Source organism: Leucoraja erinacea, chromosome 22, assembly GCF_028641065.1.
Source record: "Leucoraja erinacea ecotype New England chromosome 22, Leri_hhj_1, whole genome shotgun sequence".
Taxonomy (NCBI): Eukaryota; Metazoa; Chordata; class Chondrichthyes; order Rajiformes; family Rajidae; genus Leucoraja; species Leucoraja erinaceus.
The window spans coordinates 6248703-6274271 of record NC_073398.1 but is presented as its reverse complement, the minus strand read 5'-3'; the positions used below and the strand labels follow the sequence as shown (position 1 = coordinate 6274271).

Below are 25569 nucleotides of genomic sequence, written 5' to 3'. Positions count from 1 at the left end.
GGCACATTGTGGGCTGAATAGCCTGTTCTTGTGCTGCACTGTATTCTGTGGTCTATACACACTTTGATACGTGATGTTTCGGGTCGGGACCCTTTATCATCTAGAGCAGAGTCCCAACCCAAAACGTCTCCCGTCCATTCCCTCCACAGATGCTGCCTGACCCACTGAATTCCTCCAGCACTTTGTTCTTTGCTCAGGAATCCAGCACCTGCAGTTTCTTGTGGCTCCATTATTGCGACAATGGGAACAAAACAGGCAAACTATCCTTGAACAGCAACACGATGAGGCTGGGACCTGGTTTTGTGATTTAGCCCTGGGATAACCTTCCTACCCTTCATTGATGTAGCACCATGGGATGATTAGACTTCCACCTTGGAGAGCAGATGGGGCCTCATTTTTTATAAGACAGCAGATCTGAGCACAGAACTCCCTTGGGTAGTGCAATGGTGTGAGCTGAGTTTGTGTTTTCGTGTTCAACCCACGACTCTCTGAGAGAAAGCCCTACCTGCGTGGCAAACTATATCCAGGACCATGGCACGGTGGCACATCGGTAGAGTTGCTGACTTACAGCACCAGAGATCTGGGGTCGATCCTGACTACGGAGCTTGTACATTCTCCCTGTGACCTGCGTGGGTTTTCTTTGAGATCCATGGTTTCCTCCCACACTGCAAGGACGTTCAGGTTTGTAGGTTTATTGGCTTGGTATCAATGTAAAATTGTCCCCAGTGTGTGTGTAGGATAGTCTTAAGGGGCTGTCCCACTGTGGCGACCTCATTGGCAAGTTTAGAAGAATTTAGGAGAGTTTGAAAAAATGACATGTTGAAGACCTCCTTCGACTATGTTGAAGACCAGCTTCGACTAGCTACGACTAGCTTCGGGAAAATTGGACACCAAATAGTGGAGAGGGAAGATGATCTCCTTCCTTCGACCTCCCATCGACTATGTTGATTACCAAGACTACCTTCGACTACCTTTGATTACCTTCAACTATCCTCGATTACCTACGACTAACATGCCGACCAACTACAACCTACTTCGACTAAACCTACGAGCAAAAAAAATATCGATTTTTTCCACGGCGACCTTTTTTTTACTCTCGGGCATTTATCAGCATGTTGAAAAATACGCCGCGACCTAGCTGAGGCCTCGAGTACGTGGGGACTACTCTCGAGCATGAAGGAGAGTTACAAAGACCTCCTAGGACCTCGTGTCGACCATGCTGTGAGTATGAGTCGAGGGAAAACTCGCCAGAACTCGCGGATTAGGTCGCCGCTGTGGGACAGCCCCTTTAATCAGCGAGGGATCACTGGTCATGGCGGACACGGTGGGCCAAAGTGCCTGTTTCCGCACCGTATCTCTGAACTAAAGTAAATGAAATCACAAATGTCACTTTCAATTAAATCCTGCGACCCTTTATCACCACTGGATGAGTAAGAAAATAATCAGACATAGGGTATGGGGCCTAAATTCAGGTTGTGACTTGTGAGTCTAGTTTAGTTTCGAGATACAGGTCCTTCAGCCCACCGAGTCTGCACCAACCAGCGATCCCCGCACATTAACACTACCCTAGACACACTAGAGACAATTTACATTAATACCGAGCCAATTAACCTACGTCTTTGGAGTGTGGGAGGAAGCCGAAGATCTCGGCGAAAAGCCTCGCAGGTCGCGGGGAGAACGTACAAACTCCGTACAGACAAGCTTCCTCCCGTTTACAGGAGGAAGGGAGATGTGACCACCCCGTTTTCCCATTAATACCTGAGGAAGGGGGAAAAAATCCCGTGGCAGGGTTGCAACCTACACATGCTTTCAGATAACATGCTTTTAATGATCCCACCCTGGCAGATGGCAGGCAAATAAATGGAGAGACAAGGGCAATAAAAATAAATGTTTTCAATTCTAATGGACAGAACAAAATGATCTGTGCATATTCCAAGGCCAAGTGACATGTGCTGTCAGAATGATAAACATTTCATTAATGTGCAGTTCATCGTGTTTTATTTATAAAGCCAGGTTATTTAAAAAAAACATAGATCTTTATAAGCATTGCACACTCACAGACACTAGTCAAATTATATTATATTCCATCTCAAAAAAAAATCTCACCCTTCTTTTACTAACCAGTGCATCCATTGTGCTGCACACAATACTATTTCTCCCCATTGAAATTATCTGCAATAAAAGGGTTAAAAAATTTGACAGCAATTTATGGACCCATCAATAATTCAATTACGTCTTAATAATTTAAAATCACAGATAAGGGTTTGGCTTAAAATATTTATGCGGCTGATACGACTTTAAAAACGAGAAATAAAGAAAATTTAGCTTTAAATTATCAAATGCATTCCGGCTATTAGCATCGTATTGATGTAGAAATGTCACAGCAGACACAGAGGCAGACGGTAACTTAAGAGGAAGGGAATAATTCAATAGCTGATTTTTATGTGTGCTGACTGGATGCGCAAATAAGGAACATGAGAGCGTGCAGATTTGTAAAGTTTCTCATCACGACCCTTAAGGTACCTTAGCGTACCTTACAGGTCATTCGTTACTTTTGAAGGAAAACATGCAATTAATTAGCAATGAACAACACCTCACAACTGGCAATGAGGTCGTTTATCTGACATTACTTTTAGTCAATGTGGTTTGATTAATGTTGGATTGAGTTTGGGTTAATTTTTGCCATGTGCACCAAGGTACAGCAAAAAGCTTTGGTTTGTGTGCAAGTCTTGTCCTGCAATCTCAATTCATTGATATGGGTATTCTTATTAGAGTCATAGAGTCTCACAGCAAGGAAATAGACCCTTCGGCCCAATTTGCCCACTCCGGCCAACATGTCCCATCCACACTAGTCCCACCTGCAGGTTATTACATTCCCCTAAATGTTTCTTAAGGGCCTGTCCCACTTGGGCGTCATTTGCACGTCATTTGTGAATCCCAAAATCCTGGGACACCGCGCCCGACCGCACGTCACTGCCTACGCCACCACGCCTCACCACGCGCCATGCGCGCGTAATGCACGGCATGCGCGCATCACGTGCGCGACACGACACGTGTGTCGTGACGTGCAAATGACGCCCAAGTGGGGCAGGCCCTTTACACATTGCAATAGTACCTGCCTCAACTATCTCCTCTGGCACCTCGCTTCACACTCCCGCTACTCTTTGTGTGAAGAGGTTACACCTCATGTTCCTATTAAATCTTTCCCCCCCACCCCCCCTCACTTGAAGCCTATGTTCTCTGGTTCAAGAGTCAAGGGTCAAGAGTGTTTTATTGTCATATGTCCCAGATAGAACAATGAAATTCTGACTTGCTGCAGCACAACAGAATGTGTATACATAGTATGATATGACAAACGAGAGATAGAAAAGAAATGTTTAGTGTGTATATATACACATACTCACAATATATATAAATATATATACACACATACTCTAAAAAACAAACAAGATAGTGCAATAACAATAATAATAATAGTCTATTGTAGTTCAGAGCTTATATGAGGTTGTAGTGTTTAATGGCCTGATGACTGTAGGGAAGAAGCTGTTCCTGAACCTGGACATTACAGTTTTCTTGATTATTAGTTAATTATTTTGCGTTGCTTGTGCAGAGATAGAGTGAGAAGCTTTTGCATGTTATTTAATTAAATTAGATTATACCATACATGAGTAAAATCAAGCCATGCACATGTACAACAGGTAGAGCAAATGGGAATATAATACCAGAATATAGTTTGTTAGCATTGTGGCGTGTCAGTACCAGAGACAAAGTCCAATGTCGCATGTAGGTAGGTTGGAGAATCGATATTGTCCTCCAGCTTATGATAGGACCGTTCAGACTCCTGGTAACAGAGGGGAAGAAGCTGTCCCTGAGTCTGGTCATGCGCGCTTTCAAGCTTCTGTACCTTCTGCCTTAATGGGAATGGGGAGAAGGACTGACCAGGGTGGGGATGGTCATTGCTTATGTTGGCTGCTTTCCCGAGGCTGTGTGAAGTGTAGATGGAGTCAACAGTGGGGGAGTTTGGTCTGAGTGATGGACTGGGCTACGCTGACTCCAATGAGATTTTGACATCACACAACTGGACCACAGCACTGCTGTTTATGAACCCGAAGACAGACACAAAATGCTGGACTAACTCAGCATCTCTGGGGATCGCTGGTCGGCGCGGACTGGGTGGGATGTTTCTGTGCTGTATCTTTAAACTAAACATAAACTAAAGGCAGGAGAATGGGGTGAGGACGGAGAGATAGGCCAGTCATGATTAAATAGACTTGATGGGCCGAATGGCCTAATTCTGCTCCTATCACTTATAAACTATGAACAACACAACGTTTCCAGTGGACCTATAAATGTTGACCGCGGTGATCATATGATGGGAATAAAGGAAAACATTTGCGGTCTCGCCAACAGTCTGTCTGTCCCTTCCTTTGTTTTTTTTAGCATGTGTTAAATGTATGTTTTAGTGTTCTTTAGTTTGTTTTAAGTGTGGGAGGGGGAACTTTTTTTTAATCTCTTACCTCGACGGAGATGCGATTTTTTTCCGTATCGCATCTCTGTCCGCACCGCGGCCTAACATTGTGGAGCTGACGACCTCTGCTGGAGATCGACTTTGGGAGCTCCAACTACGGGAGCCTGCGGACCTTTACATTGTGGCGCTCCCTGTCCTTCGTTAGAGACTGACTTCAGGAGCTCTAACCACAGGAGCTTCAACTGCCCCGACGCGGGAGCTTCAACTGCCCCTACACGGGATTTCGATCGCCCCGACGCAGAGGGTTCGACTGCCCCGTCCACGGGAGAATAAAGGGGGAAGAAGATTGGACTTTATTGCCTTCCATCACAGTGAGGAATGCGGGGAATCCGCTGTTATGTTAACTTTTATGTAGTTGTTCGTCGTTGCTTTTTTTCAGTATGGCTCAATGGTAATTCAAATATTACTGTACCTTAATTGGTGCATGTGACAATAAAGGATCTTTGAAACCTTAAAGAGCTAGAAACATAGAAACATAGAAACATAGAAATTAGGTGCAGGAGTAGGCCATTCGGCCCTTCGAGCCTGCACCGCCATTCAATATGATCATGGCTGATCATCCAACTCAGTATCCCGTACCTGCCTTCTCTCCATACCCCCTGATCCCCTTAGCCACAAGGACCACATCTAACTCCCTCTTAAATATAGCCAATGAACTGGCCTCAACTACCCTCTGTGGCAGAGAGTTCCAGAGATTCACCACTCTCTGTGTGAAAAAAATACAGCTACACGGTGGTGCAGCAGTAGAGTTGCTGCCTTACAACGCTTGCTGCACCTGAGACCCGGGTTCGATCCTGACTATGGGTGCTCTCTGTACGGAGTCTGTACTTTCTGCCGCGTGGGTTTTCTCCGAGATCTTCAGTTTCTTCCCACACTCCAAAGACGTACAGGTTTGTAAGTTCATTGGCTTGGTGTAAATATAAAATTGTCCCGTAGTGTGTGTAGGATAGTGTTACTGTGCGGGGATCGCTGGTCGATGCGGACCCGGTGGGCCGAAGGTCCTGTTTCCGCGCTGTATCTCTAAACTAAACTATACTAAAGGATGTCCACCCTATTCCTCAATGCCAGTGAAAGAAAGGATGTGCACATCACACATGAATTGCACATCAGTCGTCGAGAAGTCTAACTAGCCCAATTATGGGCCACTTCCGTTACCATACAAACTGCGTACATGCAAATAACAACCGTGCCACAGTATGGATGTGAATTCTTCTGTAATTAAATATTTTAATTAAAATGCCAAGAGCCGCTCCTAACAATTTGCTAATTCCGGGTCAGTTCCAACCCTATAATTTAACTTCGATACGGCAGCCTTATGTAAATGGATCACTTTTGGACTCAATCTAACAAGAAGGCAATCAGAATGTCGTAATGACAGACTTTTAATCAACAACCAGTACTTTGCCATTGTTCACATCTCCTTACCCTGTCATGAAGAGAACGCATAACAGATAGCTGTAAACTTTCATCTTTCCCCAGTAAAAGCTTTGGATGGCACTGAAGCCATTTTTTGACAATGCACGCTCTTTTGTAGAACGCCCAGTGCTATTGAACAAAACATGGAACATTACACCAGCTTTGTCTGAACACCATAGATGGAATCTATTCCCACCACAGTCAGATGGACTGAGAACCGGAGAAATGGGGATTGGCGGCACGGAGACGCAGCGGTAGAGTTGCTGCCTCACAGCGCCAGAGACCCGGGTTCCAACATGCATACGGGTGCTGTCTGTACGGAGTTTGTGCGTTCCCCCTGAGACCGCGTGGGTTTTCTGCGGGTGCTCCGGTTTCTACCCACGCTCCAAAGACGCACAGGTTTGTACGTTAATTGGTCTCAGTAAAAATACTGTACATTGTCCCTAGGGTGGAGTGCATGGTAATGTATTGAAGTAAAGTTATTAGTTCAAATAACAGCCCTGAGGGTTGGAGTAACATCTTGGTACTTGGAAAGATTTGATTAATGTGCAAAGATTTGATTAAAGAACAGTTCTTACTGTAATCAATGCACCTCCTTCAGCTTGGCAGAAGGAGGTGCCATGAGGATCAGTGTGGAGTCCTCACCGGTTTACAGTTTACATCAAAACTTACAATGAAAGGGCAGAGTAGAAATTACACAAATTAAACGATGTCGCAAAACTGGATGGGAAATACGCTGTGAACTGGGCACAGGAAACGTGTGTGAAGGAACTGTAGAGTCTGGTTTAAACCAAAGATTGACACAAGAGGCTGGAGTAACTCAGCGGGACAGGCAGCATCTCTGGATAGAAGGAATGGGTGACGTTTCAGGTTGAGATCCTTCTTCAGTGTGAAGAAGGGTCAGGACCCGGAACGTCACCCATTCCCTCTCTCTAGACATGCTTCATATCCCGCTGAGTTCCTCCAGCATTTTGTGTGTGACTGGACACGGGAGCTAGATATAAGGAACTGCAAATGCTGGTTTGGCAAAAAAAAAAAAGACACTAGGTGCTGGAGTAACTCAGCACATCAGGCAATTGACTGTCGCACTGAGTTACTCCAGCACTTTGTGAATGAATGGTGGCAGAGGAGAGGAAAGGGATACAGACAGGCTGGTGGGGAAGGAGGAAGCAGATGGGACACAGTGTGGGGAAATCAAGGTTGCCACTTTGTTGGGAAAAGTGGAAGTGCCAATTTGTTCAATACCATCAGTGAGACTAATGAGGCTAAAGGTGGGGATGAAAGGCAGATAGTCCCTGGGTGCAAACAGAAGCCTTGGCAACTGAAACACAAGCCTCTGCCTTAGGGGTGGCACGTTGACCCAGCGGTAGAGTTGCTGACTCACAGCGCCAGAGGCCCGGGGTCGATCCTGACTACGGGTTCCACCTGCATGGAGTTTGTACGTTCCCCCCGTGACTGCGTGGGTTTTCCCCGGGTGCTCTGGTTTCCTCCCACACTCCAAGGACGTACAGGTTTGTAGGTTAATTTGGCTTTGGTAAAAATTGTAAATTGTCCCCAGTGTGTAGGATAGGGTTAGCGTACGGGAATCGCTGGTCGGTGCAAACCCGATGGGCCGAAGGGCCTGTTACCACTCCGTATCTCTAAACTAAACAAAACTTAAGGTGAGGGGGGAAAACTTAAAAGGAATCTGAGGGGTAATGTTTTCACACAAAGGGTGGTGGGTGTATGGAATGAGCTGCCAGAGGAAGTAGTTGAGGTAAAGACTATTGCAAAGTTTAAGAAACAATTAGACAGGTACATGGAGAGGATATGTTTAGAGGGATATGGGCCAAACGCGGGCAGGTGGAACTAGTGTTGGTCGGTGTGGGCAAGTTCGGCCGAGGGGCCCTGTTTCCACGCTGTATCACTCTATCACTCTATGACACTATTATATTACAGACTCTATAAAGAGATGAGCATCTCTCCAGAGATGCTGCCTGTCCCGCTGAGTTACTCCAGCATTTTGTGTCTAGCATGGTTCCTCCTGCCTTTCTGTGGCCCTTGTATCCGGCCGACTGTCGTACTGCCTGAAACAACTAACTCCGAGACGAATATAACAGAGTTTGGCTCTGTTTCAGCTCGTATCCTGCAAGGGAGTCATGTTGAGTTTGTTAGTATCATGTACAGTCCGATTTACTTACATTGTGCATGGATGTGCACTGACTTAAATTAACCCCAAGTCACTGAGGGAATGTTTGTGCGTGCTTTTAATTACAATCTGCTTGGCAGATCACAGGTCAGGTAAACATTGGGCCATAATTCCCATCTGACCTGTTGGATTAAACTGATTATTCATGGCGTGTGTCGTTATGTTTTTTTTGGTGGGGGGGGGGGGGGGGGGGTGTGGGGGGGGGGGGGAGTTGGGAGATGACGGGGAGGGGAAAGGAGTGTCGATCAGGGTTGTCCGGGACTGAACACAAATCCTTTTTAATAATGTCTGGGATGGAACTGCAGATGCTGGTTGAAACTGAAGATTGACACAAAAAGCTGAAGTATCTCAGCGGGACAGGCAACATCTCTGGAGAGAAGGAATGAGCTGGCGTTTCAGGTCGAGACCCATCTAAATCCATTTTAATTATATCAGGCAACTTAGTCCAAGATGGGAAGTGAAGAGAAGCCCACAACAAAGGGTCTGGTGCAGGCAGGAGTATAGAGAGCGGAGACGTTTTCTTGTTACACATTGTCAATGAGTTCCACATCTTAAAGCAATCAGGGGTGGCACAGTGGCGCAGCGGAAGAGTTGCTGCCTCACAGCGCCGGAGAACCCGGGTTCGATCCTAACCTCGGGTGCTGTCTGTGCGGAGTTTGGAAGTTCTCTCTGTGACCGTGTGGGTTTTCTCCGGGTGCTCCGGTTTCCTCCCACATTCCAAAGATTTGTAGGTTAATAGGTTTGTAGGTTAATTGGCCCACTATAACATGTCCGTGTGTCGGATGCAAATGGGTTCTAACTAGTGTATCTAGTGTAGACACAAATGCTGAAGAAACACAGCTGGTGCAGCAGCATCTATGGAGCGAAGGAAATAGGCAACGTTTCGGGTCGAAACCCTTCTTGGACATAGGGTTAAGGCAAGAGGGACAAGATTTAATTTAACCTGAGGGGCAACTTTTTCACACAGATGGTGGTGGGTTTATGGAACAAGCTACTAGTGGAGGTAGTTGAGGCAGATACTAAAGCAGCATTTAAAGGATACTTTCATGATTAGTGCGGGTGTCAGAGGTGATGGGGATAAGGCAGGAGATAGGGGTTAGGTGGGAGAGATAGATCGGCCATGATTGAATGGCGGAGTTGACTTGGATGGGCCGAATGGCCTACTTCTACTCCTATCACTTATGATCTTATGATGACTAAGTCAAGTACATGGAGAGGGAAGGTTGAGAGGGATATGGGCCAAACATGGTAAAATGGGCAGGAGGGAACTGCATAATCTAGTTTGTTCCAAAAATGGACACAAAATGCTCGAGTAACTCAGCGGGTCGGACAGCACCTCTGGAGAAAAGGAATGGGTGGCGTTCAGGTTGGAATTCGTCTTCGAAGGGGAAATGTGACGAGTGTAGATGGGGCACCTGGGTCAGCATGGCAACTTGGTCCTGTTTCCATGCCCTATGACAATATGAGTTGGAAGATCTGATAGATATTAGCCTAAAATTCACTTAATCCTTTAGAAACATAGAAACATAGAAATTAGGTGCAGGAGTAGGCCATTCGGCCCTTCGAGCCTGCACCCCCATTCAATATGATCATGGCTGATCATCCAACTCAGTATCCCGTACCTGCCTTCTCTCCATACCTCCTGATCCCCTTAGTCACAAGGGCCACATCTAACTCCCTCATAAATATAGCCAATGGACTGTGGCCTCAACTACCTTCTGTGGCAGAGAATTCCAGAGATTCACCACTCTCTCTGTGTGAAAAAAGTTCTTCTCATCTCGGTTTTAAAGGATTTCCCCCTTATCCTTAAGCTGTGACCCCTTGTCCTGGACTTCCCTAACATCGGGAACAATCTTCCTGCATCTAGCCTGTCCAACCCCTTAAGAATCTATAAGATCCCCTCTCAATCTCCTAAATTCTAGAGAGTATAAACCAAGTCTATCCAGTCTTTCTTCATAAGACAGTCCTGACATCCCAGGAATCAGTCTGGTGAACTGTCTCTGCACTCCCTCTATGGCAATAATGTCCTTCCTCAGATTTGGAGACGAAATCTGTACGCAATACTCCAGGTGTGGTCTCACCAAGACCCTGTACAACTGCAGTAGAACCTCCCTGCTCCTATACTCAAATCCTTTTGCACTGAAAGCTAACATACCATTCGCTTTCTTTACTGCCTGCTGCACCTGCATGCCTACCTTCAATGACTGGTGTACCATGACAACCAGGTCTCGCTGCATCTCCCCCTTTCCCAATCGGCCACCATTTAGATAATAGTCTGCTTTCCCGTTTTTGCCACCAAAATGGATAACCTCACATTTATCCACATTATACTGCATCTGCCAAACATTTGCCCACTCACCCAGCCTATCCAAGTCACCTTGCAGTCTCCTAGCATCCTCCTCACAGCTAACACTGCCCCCCAGCTTAGTGTCATCCGCAAACTTAGAGATATTGCCTTTAATTCCCTCATCCAGATCATTAATATATATTATAAATAGCTGGGGTCCCAGCACTGAGCCTTGCGGTACCCCACTAGTCACTGCCTGCCATTGTGAAAAGGACCCGTTTACTCCTACTCTTTGCTTCCTGTTTGCCAGCCAGTTCTCTATCCACATCAATACTGAACCCCCAATGCCTTGTGCTTTAAGTTTGTATACTAATCTCTTATCTGGGACCTTGTCGAAAGCCTTCTGGAAGTCCAGATACACCACATCCACTGGTTCTCCCCTATCCACCCTACTAGTTATATCCTCGAAAAATTCTATAAGATTCGTCAGACATGATTTACCTTTCGTAAATCCATGCTGACTTTGTCCAATGATTTCACCACTTTCCAAATGGGCTGCTATCCCATCTTTAATAACTGACTCTAGCAGTTTCCCCACTACCGATGTTAGACTAACTGGTCTGTAATTCCCCATTTTCTCTCTCCCTCCCTTCTTAAAAAGTGGGGTTACGTTTGCTACCCGCCAATCTTCAGGAACTACTCCAGAATCTAAAGAGTTTTGAAAGATTATTACTAATGCATCCACTATTTCTGGAGCTACTTCCTTAAGTACTTTGGGATGCAGCCTATCTGGCCCTGGGGATTTATCAGCCTTTAATCCATTCAATTTACCCAACACCACTTCCCGGCTAACCTGGATTTCACTCAATTCCTCCAACTCCTTTGACCCGCGGTCCCCTGCTATTTCCGGCAAATTATTTATGTCTTCCTTAGTGAAGACGGAACCAAAGTAGTTATTCAATTGGTCCGCCATATCCTTGTTCCCCATGATCAACTCACCTGTTTCTGACTGCAAGGGACCTACATTTGTTTTAACTAATCTCTTTCTTTTCACATATCTATAAAAACTTTTGCAGTCAGTTTTTATGTTCCCTGCCAGTTTTCTTTCATAATCTATTTTCCCTTTCCTAATTAAGCCCTTTGTCCTCCTCTGCTGGTCTTTGAACTTCTCCCAGTCCTCCGGTATGCTGCTTTTTCTGGCTAATTTGTACGCATCATCCTTCGCTTTGATACTATCCCTGATTTCCCTTGTTATCCATGGAGTACTACCTTCCCTGATTTATTCTTTTGTCAAACTGGTATGAACAATTTTTGTAGTTCATCCATGCAGCCTTTAGACTTGACTCGATCTGACCAGATGTCATATTGATATGAAGTATGTTATTTAGTATTCCATTATAAGCAGTGACATTTTACTGAATGCGTGGAATTGAACAAAGCTTATTATAAAGTTAGCATGCTAAAGCTGTACCTTCTGGATTGGTGCTGAACCAGAAACTAAACAGTGCGTAAGAACGCTGCCTCTATCAAGTAAATGAGATTGCTTCACGCTTGACTTTCAAGACAAAATATTGTTTACGGGTTTGTTATGATGGTGCACGACTGATGTCTCGTTCACACCGATTGCTCTTTTGTTGTCTATCCTGCTAAGCCTGTCGCTTTCCAACGACAAAGGTGATGGATTCCAATCCCAGTCCAGTTCCTGAGCACTTAATCTAAGCAAGACTCTCAGTGAGACATAGGCCAGTACAGCACATGAACAGGCCCTTCGGCCCACCGAGTCCAGACTGCCCATTCACACTTCTTCTGTTCTCCCACTTTCTCATCCGCTCCCTGCACGCTAGGGACAATTTACAGAGGGGCCAATTAGCCTACAAACCCGCACGTCTTTGGGACGTGGGAGGAAACCGGAGCACCCGGTGGAATCCTACACGGTCTAAAGCGAGAACGTGCAATCTCCACACACGCAGACAGCAGCCGAGGTCAGGGTCGAAGCCAGGCCTCTGGCGCTGTGAGGCAGCGGCTCTACCCGCTGCTCCACCGTGCCGCTGCGCCACCGTGCCGCCCTCTATTGACTGGTTCACCAACGGCTTTGAAATAGAGGGAAGGTGTGAAAAATGGGTTATAAATCGGTTCAGAATGCAAAGCCCATTTTTTCCATCAGATGACGGGATTTGTGAAAACAGCATTTGATCCCGTTATCCCTGCCTTCCGCCCTCACTTTCAGCCATCTAACAACCTACCTTGGTAAGAAATTGCCAGATAACCCAGCAGGTGTGAGAGAGGCTGCACTTTGGTTTTTGTTTTAATTTCAGAACTCCAGCGGCTACGTTTTTGTTGTTTTTAGTAATCATTTGTTTCTTGCTTTGCTCAATCCTCTGAACAACTTGCAATTATATCGTGTGTCACCGTCTCCCAGTGCTCATCACAGCTCTATTTACTACCATTGTGCTGTTACTGTTGCAATGCAGAAGACACAGGAGCCAAGCTGCATACACAAGCTCGTGCAGTGCAGTAATAACTAGATAAGCTGTGTTACCGATATTGACTGGGGGATAAATACTATGCCGGGGACAATTTCCTTGTTCAGAATAATGTCATGGAAACTCAGCTTACAAATAGTACACAATATCATGTGGACCCAGCCCAGACCAGCGCACAAGCCAACCTCCCCTTCCATTGACTCCATTTATCCCTAACGCTGCCTTGACAAGGCCAGCAGCATAATCAAGGATGAATCGCACCTCTTCCCCCCTCTCCCATCGGGCAAAAAGTAAAGAAGTGTAAAAACGCACACCTCCAGATTCACGGACAAATTTCCCCCGGCTGTTATCAGGCAACTGAACCATCCTACCACAACCACAGAGCAGTCCTGAGCTACGATCTACCTCGTTGGTGACCCTGGGACTATCTTTGATCGGACTTTACTAGCTTTACCTTCACCTAAATGTTATTCCCTTATCATGTATCATTTCACAGTGAATGGCTCGGTTGTAATCATGTACTGTCTTTCCGCTGACTGGTTAGCACGCAACGGAAGCTTTACCTTGGTACACGTGACAATAAAGTAAACTGAAACTTACACTGAAGAAGAGTCTCGGCTCAAAACATCACCCATTCCTTCTCTCCAGAGATGCTGCCTGTCCTGCTGAGTTACTCCAGCACTTTGAGTCTATCGACAATATTACAGACCTCTTTCTAATGGATTTCAGTTATAGCGGACGGTCTCTTTAAGAACACATGCTTCAAAGATTCAATTCAATGATATTGGATGTGACGTATCAAGGTACAGCAAAATTCTTTGTATTTGCATAAAAGCCATAAAATCATACGGCAGACCTCACCTCGGCAGTACACAAGAGTTGCCATGTTTCTATCGGCAACAAAGTTAAGGGCCTGTCCCACTGTACAAGGTAATTCAAGAGCTCTCCAGAGTTAAAAAAAAAAATCAAACTCGTGGTAAGCACGTAGAATGTACGTGGCGGGTACGTCTGAGCTCGGGACGTCTCTTAGCGGCTTGTAACGGTAACGGCAGGTAATCGAGAAACGCGGTAAGCTCGTGAAGACTCGTGAAGAACATGTTGAAAAAATGTTCACGAGAGCCCCGAGTACCTACGAGCGGCTATTACCGTAATTCTCCGAGTTCGAATCGGGGGGAAACTCGGGAGAACTCTTGAATTAGCTCGTACAGTGGGACAGGCCCTTTACCAAACGTTAATCAAACAGTCTTAAATGATTCGTCAGTTTGTGTGGAATGGAAGCTACAATGTACAGATCTTAATTCACTTTCCAAAAAAACAAAGATATTCCACATTCTTAATAAAAATCAATTCAAATATCCATAGTAAGCGAGGTTGCTCCATCACCAATCTCAAAACATGGGTTTAAAGGTTTGGAAGGTTTAGAAGGATGTGGGCCAAATGTGGGCAAACGGGACGAGCTCAGATGGGACATCTTGGTCAGCATGGATGAATTGGACACCAGGCCCCCTTCATTCTTGGCAGCCCCCTAGCCGGGTCCCCCGACATTCACGGCGGCCCTTGTTACCCAGGCTGTTCGTCACACTGCGGAGATTATTGACCTTGACAAGGCACTGGCATTGACAAGGCATTGGAATTGACAAGCAATTGTCCCCATCAACACTTAACTCGATTAAACAATGTAAAGGCCTTGTCTCACATTCCCGAGTTACTCATGAACTCTTCCGAGTCTTCCCCTTAATTCGAACTCGGAGAATTACGGTAATAGCCGTTTGTAGGTACTCGGGGCTATTTTTTTAACTCGTGGACATTTTATAAAAACGTCCCGGCTTACCTGATGCCTCGAGTTCCTACGGCTGGCATTACGAGCCGCTACGAAACATCTACGGACTCCTACGGGCTCGCTACCGACATTACCCGACATTCCCCGCGTTTGAATCAAGGGGAAAACTCGGGAGAGTTCGTGTGTAACTCGGGAAAGTGGGACAGGTCCTTAACAAATAGCCTTTAGTATTTTTAGCTTGCAGAAACAAAAATACACAGAGAGCCGCACGGAAACCTTGGGTGGGGCGCAAAGTCTCCAGAGGTTTCCGTTCAAGTTTCCTAAGTGGGACAGGGGCATTAGACAGGTACATGGATAGGACAAGTTTTGGAGGGATATGGACCAAATGCAGGCAGGTGGGTCTAGTGTAGCTGGGGCATGTTGGCCGGTTGAAGGGGCAGGTTCCATGCTGTATCACTCTGCACTCTATGACGCTATGTGGATTATTGGTACCGGAAGATGTTCCGAATATTATGGAGACACATATCTAAGCTTCACGGATGGTGAAAGTTGAGAGAAAGTCAACAGTCAGTTTTCCATCTCTCCCCCAGTTTCTATCTACTGATGTTAATGGAAGAGACTGCGGAAATGCATTTGCCTGTCAGATGAAATCAAGCCCAGCTTCAGTGTGTTGTCAGTTTCAGAACGGCACTGTTGTTTTAAGGAGTTATTGTCCCACGCATTTTATAATTGCTGAAAGGTTTTGATCAGACAGTGACTGATATTTTTCCGCAGTTTATGTGGTAACGCTTAGAGGGGGATGAATGAAAATCGTTGCATGTCAGTGACAAAAAACTGCAGAGAATTATGGACGCTGCTCAGACCGACCTCCCAGGAGCCAAGCTGCATACGCAAGCTCGTGCAGTGCAGTAATAACTAGATAAGCTGTGTTACTGATATTGACTGGGGGATAAATACTATGCCAGGGACAATTTCCTTGTTCAGAATAATGTCATGGAAGCTAGACTTAGAAATAGTACGCAATATCATGTGGACGCAACCCAGACCAAGCGCACAAACCAACCTCCCCTTCCATTGACTCCATTTATCCCTAACGCTGCCTTGGCAAGGCCAGCAGCATAATCAAGGACGAGTCGCACTCTCTTCTCCCCTCTCCCATCGGGCATAAGATGGGCTGCGGAAATGCATTTGCCTGTCAGATGAAATCAAGCCCAGCTTCAGTGTGTTGTCAGTTTCAGAACGGCACTGTTGTTTCAAGGAGTTATATTGTCCCACGCATTTTATACTTGCTGAAAGGTTTTGATCAGACAGTGACTGATATTTTTCCGCAGCTTACGTGGGACCGCTTAGCGGGGGATGAGTGAAAAATCCTTCCATGTCAGTGACAAAAATTACAGAGAAATTATGGACCGACCTCCCTTCCATTGACTCCATTGACACCTCACGCTGCCTCGGCAAGGCCAGCAGCAAAATCAAGGACAAGTCTCACCCCAGCCACTCCCTCTTCTCCCCTCTCCCATTGGGCAAAAGGTACAGAAGTGTGGAAACACGCTACTCTAGATTCGGGCATAGTTTCTTCCCAGCTGTTATCAGGCAACTGAACCATCCTACCACCAACTAGTGAGCAGTGCTGAACTACTATCTACCTAATTGGAGACTCCACGACTATCTTTAATTGGACTTAACGGGACTTTATCTTGCACTAAACGTTATTCAAGGTATAATTCAAGGAATAATTAATGGAATCAAGGGATATGAGGGAAAAGCAGGAACGGAGTACTGATTTTGGATGATAAACCATGATCATATTGAATGGTGGTGCTGGCTTGAAAGGCCGAATGGCCTACTGCTGCACCTATTGTCCATGTTTATATATTTCTATTTACATTATTCCCTTTATCATGTATCTGCACACTGTAGATGGCTCAATTGCAATCATGTATTGTCTTTTCACCGGCTGGTTAGCACGGAGCATATGCTTTGTATCGCGATATATATGACAATTAACTAAACTCAACAAACAAACTATCGGTTTGTGAGTTGCCTCGCTGTTCAACCCATGTTACGCAAACCTTAGAGTTCTTTAATCTTCACTCCCCTGGTTCTGTAGAAGGCTCTCAATGCGAAAAGTCACCTATTCCTTTTCTCCAGAGATGCTGCCTGACACGCTGAGTTACTCCAGCACTTTGTGTCTATCTTTGGTGTAAACCAATATCTGCAGTTCCTTCCTATATTTTTCCCCTGTGAAAGATGAGCAGAAAGCTCATTGTGAAAAGCCAGTCAGAAACAAAGTCAGTCGTTAGGTAGACCTGAGAGTGGTTAGACATGCAGTGTGGAAACAGGCCCTTCGGCCCACCGAGTCCGTGCTGACCAGCGATCACGCCGCACGCTAGCTCTATCCTACACACACTAGGGACAATTTATAATTTTACCAAAGTCAATTAACCCACAGACCTGCACGTCTTGGGATTGTGGGAAGAAACCGGAGCACCCGGAGAAAACCCACGCAGTCACAGTGAGAACGTGCAAACTCTCCGCAGACAGCACCCATGGCCAGGATTGAACCCGGGTCCCTGGCGCTGTGAGGCAGCAGCTCTACCGCTGCTCCACCGTGCCGCCCAAAGGTATAAATGAGTGTTAGAGTCGTAAAGTATTCCTTCTTCTCCCCCCCCCCGTCGCTCATAAGCCACAGAAGCAGGAATGTGTGCGTCGCCACACACGGTGGCGCAGCGGGTAGAGCTGCTGCATCACAGCACCAGAGACGCGGGTTCAATCCCAACCACGGTTGCTGTCTGTACGGAGTTTGCACGTTCTCCCTGTGACCGGGTGGGTTTTCCTCAGGTGCTCCTGTTTTCTCCCACATCCCAAAGAGTTTGTCGGTCAGTCGGTCCTCTGTAAATTGCCCCTAGTGTATAGGGGACGGATGCGATGGTTAGATAATACAGAACTAATGTGAATGGCTGATCAATGCTTGGCATGAACTCAGCGGGGCCTGTTTCCATGCTGTATCTTTTAATTCAAACAAAAGGGTCCAGACCAGAAACTCCACCTGTCCATGTTCTGCAGAGATGCTGCCAGACCCGCCGAGTTACTCCAGCAGTTGTTTCCTCTCTGTTATCAGGCTTCTGAATGGTCCTTCCATAAGCTAGGGTACTGTCCGATTAAGATAGATACAAAGTGCTGGAGTAACTCAACGGGTCAGGCAGCATTCTGAAGAAAAAGGGCGGGTGACGTTTCAGGTCGAACCCAACTTCAGACTGAACCTGTCCAAGTAATCTACCCCATTGCGGACAGTAGACTTTGTCCATGGAACTGGCGTTCCACAATGCTGAGAACTACATTCTTCAATTTTTCCCTTTGCTTTACCAATTGTACTTGAGTTTAGCTTGATTGTATTAATGTATAGTATCATCTAATTTGACAGGTTAGCATGCAAAACAAACCATTTCACTGTACCTCAGACACACATGGAAATACCAAGCATACTGTATATTAAAGGGTGGAAGATCTCTCTCTGTTCACAGTGTTACGGCAATTAGTATCGGGGTACTGATTGGGGATGAGCAGCCATGATCACATTGAATGGCAGTGCTGGCTCGAAGGGCCGAATGGCCTACTCCTGCACCTATTGTCTATTGTCTATAGTCTGATCACCATTAACATTACATAACATTAGGGCACGGTGGCGCAGTGTTGCTGCCTTACAGAACCAGAGACCGCGGTTCCATCCTGACTACGGGTGCTGTCTGTATAGAGTTTGTACCTACTCCTGACCTGGGTGGGTTTTCTCCGAGATCTTCGGTTTCCTCCGACACTCTAAAGACGTACAGGTTTGCAGGTTAATTGGCTTGGTATAAATGTAAATTGTCCCGAGTGAGTGTAGGATAGTGTTAGTGTGCGGGGATCGCTGGTCGATGCGGACTCGGCGGGCCGACTGGCACTGATTCCACACTGTATCTCTAAACTAAACTTAATTACGCATTCGGAACATTCCTGCACTGCATGGATGCAAAGATAACGTCTTCAAAACCACTCAGGTGGTATGTGGATGTTAGCGGAATCCTACACACCTTCTGTTCATGGAACAATTCTCCCAAGCCAGTGGGTTTGTCAGGTTGTCTCATACTCTGGTTAAATGTATGTGCTATGCTTTGTGATCAGTGCGACCAAGCTTAGCGTAGGCATCAGGAGTAGTAACCCATCATCCAGCTTTAAGCGTAGATGCTCGCAGTCTCGCATGTCAGCTGGTCCCGTCCTGGATCCTTGCCGCAATTACTAACCATAGATGACACTTTGATGTTCCTATTATCCCACCGCTCTGAGCTAGAACCGACTCGCTATCTTACAACACACAGTGCGCGGTGGGAGTAACGCAGCGGGTCATGCCGCATCTCTGGAGGACGTGGAGAGGCGACGTTTGGGGCGTTCGCGGAAAAGCGATAAGAAAAATTCCCGGAAGACTATTCATTCCGGGAGGAGAATGAAGGACGAGAGAACACTGGAATACGGGAAAGGCCACTCAGCAGTGGGAAGTCCTAAAGCAGTTTTCCCACCCAAAGGGGCATGTTGGTTGGCATGGGCAAGTCGGGCCGAAGGGCCTGTTTCTACGCTGTGTGACTATGACTCTATCCGCAGTTTCTTGTATCTCTCTCTGAAATATCGTCGCAAGCCGCTCAATTCAAGGGCATCTAGAGACGGGTAATAAATGCTGGACTTGCTGGTGTCAGTCGGATCCTGACAAATGAATGACTGAAGAGAGGGTCCCGGTAGTTTAAGGCCCCAGCCCCCGGTAATCATCACATACCACCCAAGAAGACAGTCTATAAACTTGAGAGTTAATCTCGACCGCCTCATCCATCAGTGAGCGAGCAGTGCATCAAGCCGATGATGGATGTGAACTTATTACAGGGCTGTCACCGAGGTACTTACTGCCATTTGTAACTCGCTCTAGATCTGACACGCTTTTTATTACACATTCGCATTAAGTCAACCCTGGTCACTGTCACCAGTGAATTGAGAACCCTTGCTGAAAGAACCCTTCCCTGCACTGAAGTTAAAGACCAAAGGGTCTCCCAGTCCAGAGACCGGAATAAATAGTGTTACAAATAAATTCTTTGTTAAACTACGAGATGCAAATTCCTGCGTAGAGCTCTAGGGGTGAAGAAAAGGAAGTGCCTGATTGATTTAACAGTTTGAGATATACCGAGCCTGCAAACTGCTTATAGCCAAATTTATATTTTTGCAAGGGAAATACAGGCAAGTTTCACAGTTACTAAAAGGTGTGAGTTTACAGCTTCCTAATCGACAGTGTCAAACTAACCAGCTGCAGATAAAATAATCCTGCTCCCAGTCTGACTGAGCCACGTTCATTTTGCTCTCTGTAGCTTGCAGCTCGTCTTCAAGTGTGTGGATGGTCGATGGATGCACGGTGGCGCAGCGGGTAGAGTCGCTGCCTCACAGCGCCAGAGACCCGGGTTCGATCCTGACCTCGGGTGCTGTCTTCCTGTGTGTGTGTGTGTGTGGGTGGAGTTTCCACCTTCTCCCTGGGACCATGTGGGTTTCCTCCAGGTGCTCCGGTTTCCTCCCACGTGTGTGTTTGTAGATTGATCGGCCCCCTGTAAATTGCACCTCTGGTCCGTAGGGGGTGGATGAGAAAGTGGGATGACATGGGACTACTGTGATCGGAGGATCGCAGGTTGGCGCGGACTCGGTGGGCCGAAGGGCCTGTTTCTCTAAACTAAACTAAGCTAAATTAAAATGGTCACAGCATCCAAAAGAACGTTAGCTGACGACAATATACAAAGCAACATTCTGTTTGAACCAAAGGCAGGCTGTGTCGAGAAAGCCTTTGTCGATGTTGAAATGCCTCTTCCTTATTTCAGGGCTAAAGCTTCAATGTGGAAATCCAGTCAGCTTTTATGTCCCTATTTTGCCTTGCATCTTGTATTAATGTAATGAGACAGCTATTTGTATCTGTGCATTAAACTGGAACAAAGCCTTATTACAGTGCAATATCCAACGTTTACTAGCAAGTTTGCTTCGCAGAAACAGTGGCGCAGCGGTAGTCACTTTACACAAGGACCAGTCTCACCCCACTCTTCTCCCCTCTCCCATCAGGCAAGGGTTACAGAAGTGTGAAAACGCACACCCCCAGATTCAGGGACAGTTTCTTCCCAGCTGTTATCAGGCAATTAAACCATCCTACCAACAACTGGAGAGCAGTACTGAGCTATTTTCTACCTCATAGAAGGCCCTCAGGCTATCTTTAATCGGACTTTACTGGACTTTATCTTGCACTAAACGTTATTCCCTTCATCGTGTATCTCCTGTACACTGTGGATGGCTCGATGGTAATCATGCATTGTCTTTCCGCTGACTGGTTAGCATGCAACAAAAGCTTGACAATAAACTAAACTCAACTCAACTAAACATACAGCATCAGGGACCTGGGTTAGATCCTGACTATGGGGGTGCTGTCTGTATGGACTTTGTATGTTCTTCCTGTAAGTTTACTTCATAGAAACAGTGGTGCAGCGGTAGAGTTGCTGCCTTACACACGGATTAATCTTCCTGGGACCGTGTGGGTTTCCTCCAGGTGCTCCGGCTCCCTCCCACATTCCAAAGACATGCATGTTTGTAGGTTAATTGGCTTCTGTAAATTGTCCCCAGTGTGTAGGGTGGTGCTAGTGTACGGGCTGATCACTATTTCCTGCTGCTATGGGGCCTGTTTCTGTACTGTATCTCTGAAGGCTAAGGTCTAAAGTCTAACATCAGGATGAAGGGCCTGTCCCACTTTGTTCGGCGACTTGCCGGCACCCATCACAGTCGCAGCCGGTCGCAGGAAATGTTCAAAATGTTGAAAATCCAGCGGTGACCAGAAAAAGGTACGACGGCTCTTTGGGCGATTACTCACGACCAAACATGTCGCGGGGTGACTGGCGCCTGTCTGGTCGTGAGTAGTCGCCCAAAGAGTCGCCGTACCTTTTTCTGGTCGCTGCTGGATTTTCAACGTTTTGAAAATGTTCGTTGACCGGCTGCGACCATGCCGGCAAGTTGCCGAAAAGATCGCGTAAGTGGGACAGGTCCTTGAGAGTACCCCTCATCATCAGTTTAAGAAGGCCTTGCCAGTGATCACCCAGCTGCCAACACGCGAATAAGTTCAATTCAATTTCAGTTCAATTTTAGTCTATGGTCACGTGTACCGAGGTACAGTGAAAAGATGCAGTTGTGCATTAACCAGTCAGCGGAAAGACTATACATGATTCCAATCGAGCCATTCACAGTGTACAGATACATGATAAAGGGAGTGTGTGTAGGAAGAAACTGCAGATGCTGGCGTAAACCAAAGACAGGCACAAAATGCTGGAGTAACTCAGCAGGACAGGCAGCATCCCTGGAATAATGTAGGTTACACACAGAGAGTGGTGAATCTCTGGAACTCTCTGCCACAGAAGGTAGTTGAGGCCAGTTAATTGGCTATATTCAAGAGGGAGTTAGATGTGGCCCTTGTGGCTAAGGGGATCAGGGGGTATGGAGAGAAGGCAGGTACGGGATACTGAGTTGGATGATCAGCCATGATCATATTGAATGGCGGTGCAGGCTCGATGTAATAAGATCCACACACTGTTTCCACACGTTATCTCTCAAGTCTATAGTAAAGAGATGACAGGATGGAAGGGATAGCATCAGAAGTTCCCTTCAAACGTGCAGCCCCACACGCTATTCCCCCCCACCGGTTCCCTTCCTCGGGAGATCCCCTTCGATCACTGCTGCAAAACAGGAAGCGCCCTAGGACGAATGTCATCATCGAAATTAGCAGAGCAGTTTGTATTTATAGCAAATATGCAAAGAGGCCAATTTTCCCTCATTCTTTGTCAAGTCGCACATGGGGCAAGCATTAGCTGCCTGATAATACCAGCGCATTGTTTCACAAGCGCGGGGAAGGAACCGTGCCAAATGTCAAACGTTTGCAGTCATTATACAGATCAGAGTGCTTTGCTCTTTCAGAAAGCAAACAGCCATCGCTACTTTGGGAAGCATATGCATTATTCAACCCTCCGTGTCTAAAGTCTTCACTGTGCCCTGAAACTGTGTGCTTCCCATACACAAGACGGGATTTGTTTATCTCGATTTCTCAATCCCAATGAATGAAGGAATTACGATTCATTTTCTTATCAGCTCCCTTTAGGTTTAGCGGACTTTTAGTCTAGTTTAGCTTCCTTTAGAGATACAGCTTGGAAGCACAGGCCCTTCGGCCCACCGAGTCCACGCCGGCCAGCTATCCCCGCCACACACCAACAGATGCAATGGACGACTTTGCATTTATACCAAGCCAATTAACCTACAAACCTGCACGTTTTTGGAGTGTGGGAGGAAGATCTCGGAGAAAATCCAAGCAGGACACGGGGAGAACGCACAAGCTCCGTACCGACAAGCACCCGTAGTCAGGATCGAACCTGGGTCTTTGGCGCTGCAAGACAGTAGCTCTACCGCTGTGCCACCCTAAATTATAAAAGTTAATATCCACAACATTAAGGCTAAACATCTCCCAAAGTAACGCAGATTCTTTTTCTCAACAGCTACATGGCGTATATATAAAAGAAAAGATGTAGACTATAGGACCTAAGAGCAGAATTAGGCCATTCGGCCCATCGAGCCTGCTCTGCCATTCAGTCATGGTTGATCTATCTTTCACTCTCAACCCCATTCTCCTGCCTTCTCCCCATAACCTTTGACACCCGTACAAATCATAAACCTATCAATCTCCACCTTAACAATACCCAATGACTTGGCCTCCACCATCTTCTCTGGCAGTGAATTCCACAGATCACCACCCCCTGGCTAACAAAATTCCTCCTCATCTTCATTCCCAAGTTGTGTCCTTTTATTCTGACACTGTACCCTCTGGTCCCAGTACATTTCCTCCACATCCACTCGAGCTAGGCCTATAATATATGGCCACTCCTACACTTTTATCCTATCATATGTTATGAAAGTGGCAAATGCTCGAAACACGCAGCAGGTCAGGCAGTATCCGTGGAAAGAGAAACTGTTTAAGTATCAGATCAGGACCTTGAGAGTTGTGGATGTAGCCCAGTCCATCACAGAGGCCAGACACCCCAACATTGACTCCATTTGCACTTCACGCTGCCTCAGCAATAAAGTCAACATGATCAAAGACTTGTCCCACCCCGGTCATTCCTCCTTCTCCCTGCTTTCGTCAGGCCGGAGGTACAGAAGTTTGAAAACGCGTGCCACCGGACTTGGGAACAACTTCTTCCCCTCCGTTACCAGGCTTCTGAACGACTCTTCCGATTCACCTCTACCCCATTGCGGACATTGGTCTTTGTCTCTGGAACTGGTGCGCTACAATGCTGAGAACTATATTCTGCACTCTGTATCTTCCCCATTGCTCTACCTATTGTACTTGAGTTGGAATGATTTGTATGCATGGTATACCCAATCTGTTTCGATGGCATGCAAACAAAGGTGCTATTTCGTTTTTTTTGGTTTATTTTAAAGACACAGTACAGACACAAGCCCTTTGCTTCATCGGGTCTGCGCCGACCAGCGACCCCCGCACACTAGCACTATCCTACACACTGGGGATAATTTATAATATTTACCAAAGCCAAATTAACCTACAAAACTTTATGTCTTTTGAGTGTGGGAGGAAACCAGAGCACCTGGAGAAAACCCACGCGGTCACGGGGAGAACGTACCAACTCCGCACAGACAGCACCCGTAGTCAGGATTGAACCCGTGTCTCTGGTGCCGTAAGGCAGCAACTCTATCATTGCGCCACCGTGCCACCTCTTTTCACTGTACCTAAACCTAAATCTTTCATCAGGCGCTCAGGACTGAACCGACAAAGGGTCTTTGAACTGAAATGTTTGCTGTTTCCCCTTCCTCAAGGTACTGCCTGACCTACTGAGTGTTTCCAGCAGTCTCTGTATTTTATTTCAGATTTCCAGCATCTGCACTTTAAACAAAATTGTAGATCACATTGTGATTCACCAAAACAAAACGGGCAAAACCACAGTCTGAAGACTAATAATTGTCAGTCTGACGCAAAGGCTGGAATTACGTTTGCTGACTTTATTTTTTTTTTAAATTGGCTGAAGTAAATGACTGTCCTGTGTGTGAGGAGTGACTCAAATGCCTGCGAACTGTAAAGGATACATTAGCAAGACTGACCCATGATGAACTAAAAATAAAAACTTTTAAAAGGACCAGAATGGTGCCTGGATTAGTGGGTTCCAGCTACAGGGAGAGGTTGGACAGACATGGATTGTTATTTTCTGGAACGTCGGAGGTTGAGAGGTCGAATGTACAGTAAATCCTTGCAGGGCGAGGAAGGGCTTGTTGGTGCATCTTGTGAGCTGGGGGTGGCATCAAAAGCCGGGGCTTGGAGCGGAGGGGGAGGCGATGTGATCCAAGGGTGGCGTGCACAGGTCCGTTCACTACAACCAAAATCCATTATAAAGTGATAGAGAAAGAGCTAATAGTCAATTCTAAAATGGAGTCGTTCTTCTACAAAAGCATGGTCTAGTAGAACAAAAGCATGGTGCCAAGTCTGAATGGCTTTGTACATTATATGGAACACAATATGGAGGACAGGTTGTCTTTTCAATAAAGACAATAAGATGGTGGCCTGCGTAATAACATGTGCTTCTTTTCAAGGCCATAAAGAAGCCAAGATTGAAAAAAATAGCTGATGCTCCAGAGATAAGTAATAACTTGTTATTGGATGAGCTTGATTTTTACCCAGCTTTCCTATATTCTGAAAGGCTGCAGAATCTTTCAGTCATGCCATATTCAGACTTGGTAGGAGTGTTTTACTGATAAGAAAAATGTCTAATTGTGCTAACTTTTCTTTGTTCTGTG

At 46.2% G+C, this 25569-nt stretch overlaps 1 protein-coding gene across 11 annotated transcripts in view; it reads right to left on the bottom strand.

Annotated features, from left to right (window-relative positions):
• sox5 (SRY-box transcription factor 5) overlaps positions 1–25569 on the bottom strand; it is a 398924-nt gene that overhangs the window by 23826 nt on the left and 349529 nt on the right. For 7 of the 11 annotated variants that reach the window (XM_055652833.1, XM_055652831.1, XM_055652834.1 and 4 more), the window contains one exon: positions 2107–2172. The exons of 3 other annotated variants lie outside the window; for them this stretch is intronic. In XM_055652833.1, the coding sequence (XP_055508808.1) occupies positions 2107–2172 (66 nt within the window). The remainder of the gene's footprint in view (positions 1–2106; positions 2173–25569) is intronic. One more of the 11 variants, XM_055652830.1, reaches the window with a different exon arrangement.